The sequence below is a fragment of the Lates calcarifer genome, linkage group LG3 (assembly GCF_001640805.2).
Source record: "Lates calcarifer isolate ASB-BC8 linkage group LG3, TLL_Latcal_v3, whole genome shotgun sequence".
NCBI lineage: Eukaryota > Metazoa > Chordata > Actinopteri > Centropomidae > Lates > Lates calcarifer.
The window spans coordinates 13,742,343-13,755,402 of NC_066835.1; the positions used below are offsets into that span (position 1 = coordinate 13,742,343).

The 13,060-nt window shown below is 41.3% G+C and overlaps 1 protein-coding gene across 34 annotated transcripts in view; it reads right to left on the reverse strand.

The window, feature by feature from the left end:
* ptk2aa (protein tyrosine kinase 2aa) overlaps positions 1-10,307 on the reverse strand; it is a 64,542-nt gene extending 54,235 nt beyond the window's left edge. For 10 of the 34 annotated variants that reach the window (XM_051067196.1, XM_051067209.1, XM_051067201.1 and 7 more), the window contains exons 1-7: positions 9,307-10,304; positions 8,039-8,283; positions 6,186-6,355; positions 4,851-4,938; positions 4,556-4,635; positions 3,981-4,043; positions 2,232-2,286 (exon numbers count right to left, since the gene is read on the reverse strand). In XM_051067196.1, coding sequence (XP_050923153.1) covers positions 2,232-2,286; positions 3,981-4,043; positions 4,556-4,635; positions 4,851-4,938; positions 6,186-6,355; positions 8,039-8,283; positions 9,307-9,430 — 825 coding nt within the window. In that variant the 5' untranslated portion in view covers positions 9,431-10,304. Of the gene's footprint in view, positions 1-2,231; positions 2,287-3,980; positions 4,044-4,555; positions 4,636-4,850; positions 4,939-6,185; positions 6,356-8,038; positions 8,284-9,306 lie in introns of all 34 variants that reach the window. The other 24 variants (XM_051067152.1, XM_051067161.1, XM_051067156.1 and 21 more) reach the window with 6 other exon arrangements.
* Between the last annotated feature and the right edge of the window lie 2,753 nt (positions 10,308-13,060).

The following is a 13,060-nucleotide window of genomic DNA, read 5'->3' on the forward strand; positions in this document are numbered from 1 at the left end:
TTTGCTTTCATTAAGTGTGAGAGTGATTCAGTGTGTTATTGCTCTGACAAGAGAAACAGACTCCTCAGCTCAAGCTGGACCTGGTTGATCAAAGTCAGACATCCAAAGCTACTAAAGGTCAGTTTTACTAAACCTGGTGCCCAGCCTGTCGATATGAATGAACAGACCCTGCTCTTTATAACAGCCACCATCAGTCACTGTTTACTACCACAGCCATCTGCTCTGGGGTTAGAGTGTGTCTGTGTGTGTGTGTGTGTGTAAGAGAGAAGTTGAGTCCATTGAGGGAGAATAATCCTATTAAATGACTACCATTCTCTTTCACCAGAGTGACCGACAGAAACATAAATGACAGCTGTGCTCTCTCTCTCCCTTTCTCTGACACACACAACTTTGATACATATCCACGTATGTGTGCAACAGAAAGAGCAGCAGATGTGTCAGAAAGCTTAACATTATTGCAGCTGCTTTTAACTGAACCAAAGAAATACTCATACGGAGACGCAATTACCTCATCAGGGCTGCAAATAAGAATTGTTTTCATTACTGACTGATCTGTCGATTATGTTCTTGATAAATTAATCAACTGTTTGGTCTATTGAAGACTCATTACGATACAAAATACATAATTACAAGTGAAAAATGGCCTTAAAGATGTTTATTTTCACATTCTTCCATCTGAGAAGTAAGTAATACTCATTTTCCTTTTGTATACTTGCGTCATCACATGCTATACTATACATCTAAATGATCTATTTATATAATAAAAATGTAAAAATAAACCATTCTTAAATTACAACATCAGCCCAGACATCGATAATCAAGTCACATCTGCCAATTTCTGGATGTGTGTGTTATGTGCGTCATTGTGTGCATCTTCGTGGTTTATAAAACGAGCCTCAGGGGAGTATATGTTGTCATGTCTGCAGAGGGAGCAGAAAATGAGAGAAAGGAGGGGAGGAGAGGAGAGGAGAGGAGAGGGGTAAAGAAGGTATATGGGCAGCTGATGAGGGGGGAGTCAGCAGGGCTTAACAGACACAGTCAGGGAGGGGGGGGTGAAGAAGACACACAATGTCGCCTCCTCCTCCCTCCTCATTGTTGGAAAGAGAAAGTGGGTTTAAACATGACCTGAGGGTCGCGCACACACATCACACACAGTTTTTCTCCCTCTGCAGAGCATCTGTCTGCCCGCCTGCTGACATCTAGACCTTTTCGGGTCACTGTGCCTTTCTTTCACGTGCGCACACACACACACACACAGACACACACATATAGACACACACACATATATATATATATAAAGACAAACACTGAGACCCTCCCCTCAAACACGTGCCGTAAATTTATCACTGACACAGACACGGTTCATTAAACAAGCGCATCCAGTCATCACATATAAACGTGCACAACCAAAAATGTCAAAGCCCCTAGTCTAACAAACTGACTCACTTAATTTAATATTTCAATTTATCTCCTAACCAATTTGATTAAAGCTAGGAATGCAGGGTGCTGAAGATTTGTGTGAAACACATTTCAGCACAACTCAAAATCCGCTGGTAGACGGATTTTGTTACCTTCGGACACAGCTAGGCTAACTGTTTCCTCCTGTTTTCATTCTTTATGCTACGCTAAGCTAAGCTAAGAGGCTGGACAGACATGAGAGTGATATCATTCTTTTTGTCTAACTCCGAAAGAAAGCAAATGCGGGTATTTCTCAAAATATTCAAACTGTTCCTTTAAGAGTAAAGCTTGCAGAAAGGGAAACGTTGAAAACTACATTCATCATTGATCTATATATAGTATGTCAGTAGGTTTTCTAGTAAGAGTGTGTTATTTTCCTATTCACTCTCTTACTCATCTCCATTCATCTAAACTGGCTAAGATTTCATTTCAGTCTTGGGGAGTCTTGGACTGCTTCACACTTTGCCAGCCAGACCAGACTGAGTCTGACAACACATCAAGCAACACAGTTCAAAAACTGGCTCAGAGGAGCCTCCACTTGTACTAGGGAGCTGCCTATAAAACCACATGCTTTGGTTTCTTGTGGTAACTGAGCAACTCCAGCGGGGCAGATGGAGCACCATGATAGCAGCTGCTGAGTGTGGAGGGAGCACTACTTACTCACCCAGTCAGGGCATCAAAGTTTTGATCATGAACCCTGTTAGTGAGTGAATTCTTCCACAAATATTTCAAGAGAAAGTGAATGAATGAAAAATCTAAGTCATTATTCTCACCTTGACTGAATCCAACAGTTCTTTTGGGAAAAAGCGCCTCAAACCAACATCTTTCCTGTAAAGAGAGACAGAGAGGAGCATGTTTATTATGCTAAAATTACAATGAGGAATGTTAATCGGCAAGCACTTCTGTCTTTATCTGATCTCAACAGCTTATTTTTTCCTCTGCTGAGAAATTACTAACAACAGCTACAGACAGATGCAGTGAGACAGACGGGCAACTGAAGACAAGCAACAGAAAACAGAAACAGAAAGCTATGACTAAGTGCTGACTCCAGAGCACTACTCATCTTTTCCTAAGAGACGCGGGCTGAGCGAAAACAGAAATAAGAGAGATGGAGAGAGGCAGGGAAGAGTACAAAGAGGGAGACCACAGAGACAAAGAAAGATGAACAGAGCTAAAACAGGAAGCAAGCTAATGATTCAAACTCCTCTAGAGAAAAGACAAGTACAAGGGGAGGAGGAGAGAAAGAGCAAAGAGAGAGTTCGGCAAAGGCTGAGGCCTTACATCATCCCCTCTCCCTTCTGTTGACTCCAACATAGGTCAAATATCTGTCTCAGACTATTATTATCATTACAGAGGACAAGCGCTGACAAAGGCCGACTGATTCAACGTTTTGCATTTGCTCATAAACCATGAGGACTACTGACAGCTACAGCCAGCAGTGCCAATTTATAAAGCTCTTTCCAGGAAATGATTCTGTAATAATTTTGAAATTGTGGACATGTAAAATGAATGCTGTTGAAAGAGTAAAAGCAGGGGTGAAAGTGGGAAAATAAATTAGTGAAATAACTGATTTGTTAAGCTGAACAAACAAGTGTGTCACTGATGTCTTAAGGGCTGACTGGAGCCAACAGTGTCCAACAGTACCCAGAATGTCTTGGCAATTTTTTTACCCACGAAAGCTCAACACATGCCCAGCAACCCCTGATGGCCAACTGTCAACTTGGTGTATCAAACCCCCGACAGCACTTTCGCTCTCCTTCTCTTGTTGGTTTAAAATATGCATGACACAACATCTTTTTCCAATCAACAGAGAGATGCGGCGAGGGAAAGACAGAAAACAAAGAGAGGAATAACACAGGAGGAAAACAGACAAAAATAGAGGATGAGCGCATAGAGAGACAGATAGACAGAGATAGACAGAGATGGACTGAGAGGACGAAGAGGAGAGACAAAGAGATCTCTGAAAGATAGTGCGCATTCTTCTCAGTTAATTGGAGAGCTCGTTAAGCTGATGGACAGAGAGAAAGACTTCGCTGGAAAAGGGCAGCTCATTAGAATCAGACCACATTAAGAGCCAAGCCTCGTTAGAGCCAGAGTTTGTTAATGGTCTTCATAGACATCCATCTAGCGGGGAGCTGTTCGTGGATGGACAAATGCCGCAAACAAGACAGAGCAGCCAGTCAAAAAAATCAACATAAGTGGACATGGAAATGAATACAAGTAGCAAAGTCAAGGTTTAGGCAGTGTTGAAAATGATAACTGGAGCTAGACTGCAGACTGTTTTCACACTAGTACATGTAACAAATCAAAGTTGGACGACAATAAAACTGAACCAGTTCCAGACTTTTAAATGTTCCCAGACTTTTCTAGGAAAAGGATTACACTGTACTAAAAACTGAGTTATTTTTGTGGCATTTATATAACATGTTCCCAGGTAAGACAAAGCATGTGGCAGAAAAAGTGAGGAGCCACACTGGGTGTGTTTGCTGCTGCCGTGCTTTGCCCATGAAGAAAATACTTACTCCAGTAGTTCATAGTTGGACTTCTTATCCAGGGCGTTTCCTCTCATCTCTTTGAAGAACCTCCTGGAATTGAAACCAGTGGGACAGAGAGAGAGAGAGGGGAGAGGGAGAGGGAGAGAGAGAGAGAGAGAGAGAGAGAGAGAGAGAGCAAGGTCAGCTCCATTCACTGCAGACAAACCCACATTAAAGGAATATTAAAAGTTTGTTTGTTTGTTTGTTTGACCAAAATGTCTAGGGATTTAAATGTATTCCCTGTTTGTACACAGAAAAGAAGACACGCTACGATGAAATTAAAGTTGAAATAGAAATATCTGTTGCTTTGTTCAATGATTAATGAACATTGACAAACATTGGCAAGAATTATCAGTGTCGCTCAAGGGTAAACACAGACTGTTTAACACTAATGCAAGTCCACTGGTGAAGAAAACATCTCAAACTGTCTCTTTAACTACGACTTGAGACAAACAAAATCGAAAAAGAAAATACACACCAACACATGAAGAAATGGACACAGTGCAGTGGAAACAAAAGCACTGATCTCAAGTCACTGGTCAGTACTGTGAGCCATGTCTCACCTGATTTCTAGACAGCCCAGTTTGAGAGCTACATCTTGTTCCACCTGATCCCCAATCTCTGTCATGTAGTCATTCTTCACCTGAAGGACACAAATACAAACAACAAAACATGTTTATTAAAATGTTTAGTCCTCCAGAGAAACAAATGGCAAACCATCTACCTCTCACACAAACACAAACACAGTGCTACTGACCTAGATTACCCAAAGGAAAACACACACTACTAGTACTTACTAGCAATGCCATATGTCTCTGTGCTGGCTGCTGGTAGAAAATAAAATGTCTGTGTGGGTACCTGGTGGTAGAAGTAGTTGAGTGTAGGTTTGTCTTCTGTAAACTGCTGTACAAAGCCCTTTGGAAGATACCGGATCCTTAATTCATACCTATGGTGGAAAAGAAGAAGGGGAGAGTGAATGTGTTAGAGCTGCACCAATATGAGTTTTACAGCTTAAAACAGCAAAAATCAGGCACTAGCTGAGACTTGAAGCTTCTATATTACTACAATGCTGGGACAAGTCTTTTATGTGGTAAAACGTTTAAATGACTCAGTTTAAGAAGTTGTGGAATGTGGCAAATATGCTTTGGGTATGTTTGGCAGGCAGCCTGAGCTACCAGCTTCACACTAAATGCTAAACACATAGAATGTGCCACTAATTAATTTTGTGAATGAGTTAAAACATAATCCAGTCGAGCCGATAATAAGAAAGAACAGTGTGTAGTGAGCTAATGCCAGCGGGGACAAAGAAGGAGACGATTGGATGTTTGGAATATACACAGTTTTAAAGATTAAAATGTCAAGAAAAAAGTCAAAACGATGATGCTCAGTAGAAGAATAAAGAGGACTGCAGAAGGAGAGGGGAGAGACAGACATAAGGAGGAGATGAAAAAAAAAAAACAATATGCAAGAATGCAAATAAGACCGGCTGGAAGATCAGTAGAGCAAAGACCCACACAGGCAGAGAGAGTTGTTGACTTGGTTCGATAAAGCAGGCATCTGGTTCTTTCTCTCTTTATGTCCACAGTGCAAAAGGTTTCCACCTCACAATAGCATTAGCACCAAGAGTGCCACAATAAAACGTAATATATACCAGTGCATTAACATCCAAACTGCCAAAGCACCACAACCACACACATGGCCTCCCATCACCACACAGCAGACGGATCACATTGTTTTACACGATGCTGTTTGAAATAAATCACTCCTGCTACTTTGGTGTACAATAGAACAGGCTGTTGAATTTCGATTGAATTTACAAGGCCAGATAAGTCATGTCTAACCAAGGGAGGGGACTGTTTATAAAGTGTAACCTCACAGCTTTTCTCAGAGAGGTGCTTGTTAAGGACATTCAAGCACCTGCCTCAGGATCTAAAGTGAACTTAAAGACTAAACTTTGTCTAAAATCTCAGGTAAAGCCCATCCTACAACACTGGCTAATATCGTTTTGAGGTTGTTAGATAACTTTATTAATTTCCAAAAAGCAAACATCTTTGGACCATCCATACACAGTGACAAATCTTAAAATAGATACAAATCAGACAGATCACAGCAGACAATATATGAAAGACAAATAACACAAAATATGTTTGATATTTGATAGATGTATATACACAAACACTTGTCTTCTCTTACCTCCACTCCTCATTTGGTCGTGCCTGTTCATATTTCTCTCTGACGTGGGAAACGCCCATATCGGGATGAAGCCAGTGCACCTGGTCTCTGGACTGGCTGTTGCTGAGACGCAGGCCGAAACAAGACGTCCAGCGCACTTTGTGAATGTCCAGAATTTTCTGGATGATTCCCTGGACACAAAAAGTCAACAATTTTATGTGATTTACAGATTTTTTTTAACCACTTCCCCTGCACGGTTAGGTAAACTTTAAGATTTAAAATAAGAAGCAATAAAAATGTCATTTTGAATTGTTGTGAGACTCAACACTGTGGTATATTTGACTAAACTGGGCTGAATTAAAGAGTCTTTCCCTCTTTATCTACACTGGTACTGTCCTAGTTGAAGTGGCTCAACACATGTATGTTTGGAGACTTTTAAATAAAACAAAGATGCCCAGTGGATAAAAACATTTAGCAAGTCTATGAAGAAGTCAGAGCACCAACTGCACTAATGTTTATATCCGGCATTTTGTATCAGGTCAACGAGGGCATCAGTCTGTCTGTGTGTGTGTATATGTGTGTAGGTGACTTGGAGCGATTTAACATGACGTTCCCACCCAAACAAGTTGACAGACATCATACACGCGCTCACAATAATGCTCAGAGAACCATGTGTGTTGCCATGTAAAACGCTAGGGGGTCTGACCTAGATACTGAAGGAGAGGAGAGGAGAGGAGAGGAATATTTGCTGTGACGTATTCTGTGTGACCACTAAAGTTTGAGCATTGCGAAGTAGTTTCTGTGTCATGGGAGTGGATCTAAAAGCATACTGCTAAGTAAACCTTTAACCTACACTGGTACATGCACGTACACACACACACACACACATACAGATGGTGTCCTGAGGTAATATGCATTTGCAAGCAAAATATTCTCATTGTGCTGAGTGTCTTTTAGTAGAGCAGACAGCTAGGACCTTGAGCTAAGGACAAACAGCAGAAAACCACCTTTAAAACTACTGCTAGGGGTAAACTGCAACATATAGCAAGCAGTATCATGAACATGTCTACACAATGGAGTGAAATCCAATGCAATTGCCTTGCACAAACACAACACTTTAAAGGTTATAATGTCTTCTTAGTCGACTTGCTGTACATAATTTACTGTGTTTGTGCTCGATGTGTAATGTTGCCATGGTGATGTTTCTTAGGTTGTTATTGACTTTAAGAGTCTCTGGTAGAATTCTAATATCAAAAAACAGAACCTGTAAAACCAGCAATGAACGGATCTTAATAATAAGTATTGTATCACCGAAAGCCTAATATATCTTATTCAAATGACCTCGTGTGCTGTCCAAAAGTGATTAAAAATACATTAATGAACCACATCCTTGCACTGTAATTTACAATGAGTCAATCCCACCCACACTGTCCTGCTGCTCTAAATAATCACAAAAATACCAAATGTGGCTGAAAATAGTCCTAAACAAATGAACATTATTCCTGTTTGAGTAATGTTTGGAAACAACTACAGCCCCTTGCTGTTTTAGGAAGTTATTGAGAACTCTTTTTTTTAAAATGAAGATATATAGTTGTGACCCATTTTTAGGATTTACATCTTCAGTTGGAACAAATGGTCTTGGGGCTGAGAGCCACAGACAGGGTAGGAAAATCCAAATATATGAGAGATGGAGACGGTCTAACTCATTGGTGGTTTTTGAATTTGATGACAGAAAGAAAAAAATTAATAAATAAAACCCATCTTGAACTTCTTCTATGCACTTTTGATGCCATAGTTTGAGCTGTTATGGACTGGATTTAGGTGTCTCCAATATTTTGTCCCCCCTTATACATACAATACGTGTGTCTTCTTACCCTGACATCAGTTGCATCTCCATATCTGATATTGGATGACCAGCAGCTGTTCTCAGTGTTGGTCTCAAAGTGATGGAAGACTTTGAGGACCCTGTCCACGGAGCCAGCCATGGTTCGGTCCGACCCCCCTGCGCTCAGCCGTGACTTGGCACCTCCCAGGAGGGCATGATTCAGGTTGGGGTCCAGGTAGGCCGTCGCCATGGTTTTCCCTGCTGACACTGCAGCTGCTAGGTGTCTGTCATATTCTGGGGACGAGAGGAGAGCAAATCAGACGTTAGAGAAATGAAGTTGAAGTTGAGTTGAATCAGAAAAAAGGTGAACTCTTCAACTTCCAAACCCCTTCTATTATTTTCTCAATTAACTGCTCAACCAGTTAGTCCAGTGATTTCAAACCTGAAGACTGACTGCTCCTATCATAACCTGAAATAAACCTTGCACAGAAAAACGTCTGTTCCTGATGTGACATACTTCAGCAACATGAAACACACTGAACAAATAAGACACCTGAGAGAGAAATAAAAAAGACAGAGGTGCAGTCCAGGTCAAGGCTCATTATGTGAGAACTTGTGTCTGTAACAGAGAGAAGACAATGCATCCCTCAGGCTGACGTTTTTCCTGAATAAGAAGTCCCGACATTGACACACTTCCTGGAATTTCATGGAAACTTTATCTGGGAATGGCCAACAAGAACCACCGCTGAGTGTAAGAGACGTGTGTGTGCATTTTTGTTCATTTGAGCCGCTGTAATCCTGACACCATGTAGTAAAAGATACTGAGATCTCTTTTCACTCTCTATTTTTCTGCTTCCCCATCTTCCTATGCTTGTCCTGCCTCCTCCATTAAAGGAAAATTGATATGTTCTAGCAAGTAATTACACCTGAGAGAGAGAGACACACATAACTCAGAGGAAAGACTGAAAAGTTGCTGAGGGATATATCCCAGTAAGATAAAAATGTGCTCCCATGTTAGTCTGCCAATTTCAAGTAGTAATGACTTTTGTTGACAAATCACTCTGCTGGCTTTCAGCACTTTAACCTGCCACACACACACACACACACACACACACACACACACACACACACACAGACACAGACACAAACACACACAACTTCTGCAGAGCAACGGCAGTTTTGGCAGTACAACAAATCGGTTCCCATGGAGTCAGATGTCACTCTGTGGAGGGGCTCCATGCTTCTTGAGTGTGTTTCTGTGTGTCTGTGTGTGTGTGTGTGTGTGTGTGTGTGCATGCGCAGCAATTTCATTCATACCTCTGTCCCAACACATGGGGAAGGGGCTACAGCCGCTTGTCGCCATGGAAACACATGTCTGTCCTTCCCTGTGTCTGCCCGTGCTGAGGACAGACAAACAGCTCGCAGCTTCGCAACCACGCATCACGCGCGGTGAACTTCTTGTGTAGTCTCGAAGTCACACAAATAAACACACTAAGGTCCTGACACAACTACAAGACGAAACTCACATAATCCAAACACTAATACACACACTGCACACAGACACAGACACACTCTGTCTCCAAAGGCAGAAATCCTTGTCTCCAATTTTTGTCAACAGCTTCGTTAGCCAACAATTACTTCCACAGGCAGAACTCCTCAAAAAGGCCAATTTTCTGGTCCACTGACACTTTGTGAAGAGTGTGAAGATGCTACAGAAAACACATCAACAGGGAAAATGAAAAAAACTAAAATTCCTCTCCTCCAAAAAGTTTCTTCTTCGTCTCTGTTAAGTTTTGCCTTCTTAATCTTTTCCTGTTATCCACAGTTGCACAAGACGAGAAAAATCCCCAGAGATATAAAAGTTACTCTCATCTACAAACTTCTCTCCTCCTCTTTTCCTGTCCACTCCTGAGTTACTCCTCTGCGGCCGCTCTCTGATGACAACACTCTGTTTGTTTTTTGCCCGATTTCTGCTCCATGCCTGCACTCCGTAGTTACACAGTTGCCGTGGAAGTGTGAGGCGACTGTCGCTCAGGAGAGGATTCGGGCTCCCCTGATGGTGAGAGGACCGCTTGTCCGGCAAAAGTTAAAAGCCAAATCTAGCTTGTACAGTCTTGATCCAAAAGGATATTCAGTCAGTCAGCGGTCACAAAGAAGGAGAGACAATTACTGAGCTCAGACAGAAACAAACAGAAAGTTATCTTCTTCTCTTGGAAACAGAAAGTAAGAGAAAAGAGGGAGATATAAAAACAAAGGAAACAGAGACAGTGGGACAGAGAGAGAGACAGAGTGAGAGAGAAATGCAGCAATTGTTTCAAGTTGAATGAGAGGAAAAGGAGGACAGAGCAGCACAACAGAGAGAAAGTTGAGTGGGGAATGAGAGAGCTCAAGAGAGGGCTGCAGGGGGAGCAGGAGGAGCCAGAAACTATTAATATGCTAATCCTGTCCCTTCCATTCATTGAAGACACCTCCCACTTCTGTTTATGAAGCTGATCTCAAAACAGCCCTTATAGGTAACTACTATTTACGCTGTCAAAGAGAAGAGAAGGAAAAAACAATCTCCCACTGTACACTGTACTCCTCCAAAAGCTGATTCAAAGCTGTTCACTGGTCCCAACTCCATAAACTTTCTTACAGTCCACAGCAGCTGCCTATTAATTGATAAGTATATCAAGAGAAAATTTATCTGCAACTATTTTAATAATCAAAACATTTTAGTCTTCCGCAAGCAAAGACTGTTGCAGCTTCTTCAGTCTGATGATTTGATGCTTTTCTTTGTCATATATGACATTTAACTGATTATATCTGAGGTTTGAACTATTGATGAAATAAAATAAGCAATCTGAATACATGACCTTGGTTTGTGGGAAATTATCAAGGGCATTTTTCATTATTTTCTCACATTATTTGTTGATCACTTGAGTCAGCAGAGATAATGCAAATAGGCAAAAGTTGCAACCCTGGTTTACATGACCTAACCTGATAAAATAAATGACACGACAGAGAAGAGAAGAGAAGAGGCTAGACGTTGCCCTAACTGTGCCCAGCATGTAAACTAGCAGCTGCTAGCAATATGCAAACCACTCCACTTCCAAACCACAAGGTCTCAATCAATCACACTCCATACTGCACATTTAAAGTTATTCATCTTCTACTTTGGGGTCATGCTATTTTCTTTACTATCTCTCAGAGTGCTTGAGCCGGTGCCCCAAGGGCTCGTCTCCAGGGCAACCTACCTACAATATCCTACAGTACAAGCGACTGGCACCTACGGTGGCGAGCGTTACTGCTAACCAGATGCCAGCCGCCATTAATCAAATGGACATTTATATGGCAGAGCACATCCTCAACTGAAGAACTGAACAGACATCAACACACACACTGAACACATTAAAAAATTCTCTACCACACATGGTAAAGTCACAGAAACTTGAATTCTTAATGTTTCACCAGATAAGCTTGCCGAACAGTGTTTTGGGTGTGTGCGTTTGTATGTGTGTGCACGTGCAGGTTTCCTATAATTTGTCCTCCATCTCAGGCACTGGCCATTGTTATGAAAATCTGGTGGGAGCAGGGGGTTTGGTAGAGGGTGAGCGTTAAGTGTGTATGTGTATGTGTATGTGTATGTGTGTGTGTGTGTGTTTGTGTGTGTGTGCGCGCGCGCAAGTGTGCATATGTGTAGACTATTGAAAGCCTTTTGTCAGAGGGCCGGATGTTGCCATGAATGGGAAGCGCTCTTTTGGGACTGAGCCAAAGTCTCTCTCTCTCTATTTCTATCTCGCCGTGTATGTATGAACACATAATTTTTTTAGCAGGGGGAGTAAAATGCAGCACTTCCATTCTTCTAAATGCAAATAAAATCTGAAAAGTGCAGGTAAACCTCTGAACTGTCTTTTATCAGATGAACAATCAATGTGCTCTCATCCGTGCCTTGAAGTTTAAATCCAAAGGCTATTTGAATTACAAACATATCTTACCTTATAAATGCAAACAGATTTTTTTTCCTGTTTGTAATCTACATTACACTTCACACAACTACATCGCTCTTTTTCTGATGGCCCTGTCAGGACTAAATGTTACAATATCACAGCCCAGTCACGGCCCAATGACGACGGACAAAGGCCACCTCACAGTTTCCCCTGATGAGGTTGTAATTAGGTTCCACTGATCTTAACACAAACTGTTATGTCTAACTACTGTGCACCTTAAAATGACTTAATCAGCACATTTGATATTTGCAAGGCAACGTCCTTGCACTGCATTTTTTTCAACCTAGAGGAAGTCACTTTTATTTCCTCCTGTGTCTGTGTCAAGTAATAGTTGGTATCAACAGTTTCACATGACTGACATATTTTCAAGCTTCATGTGTGACATGCCCTAATTACAGTTCAAGTGAGCCTCATGGCCTGTAGACAGATAAATCATTGGTCAAATAAGAAGTATCTGAAAAAACTAAAAGACTACAGGCTGAATATACTGATGAAGACACTTAGCCTGAAACAACTGACTAACAAAACATAAACGTTCAAGAAAACAATCATAGTAAACACATTGGTATTACCCTGAAACATCCTGTCAAGACAATTCCATTGTTACTGTCTTGCTTCCTCACAGCTGGCAACAGGCATTGTGAAACTCATTTACAGTACATGATACATTATGCTGGGAAAGGAGGGAAATGTCTTTGGAGGGAGCAGAAAGCTTTGAAAAGTGGTATTCATTTATCTGTGGATCTGCTATTAATTTTTAAAGCCAAACTTTAGATATTGCTCTTACTGTGTTGTGTTTTGGGTCAAAGGTTCAACAGGAATTGTGTGTGATATTTATAATAGGCAGAACACTGGCAACCTAATTCATCTGTTATAACTGGCCAGCAAGGCATGCTTTCCGGGCATGATGCCATGATACATGAATATGCTCCCCTGCTTTTCTAATCTCAGTAACACAAAGGAAAATGAATTTTGCCCTCAGGTTACAGAAGCTAAACCAACACTCACAACTGTCTTGAACGGAACATATTTTGTTTGTTGTTTGTTGAACATATTTCCTCAGTGTGAGGATTACAATTAGT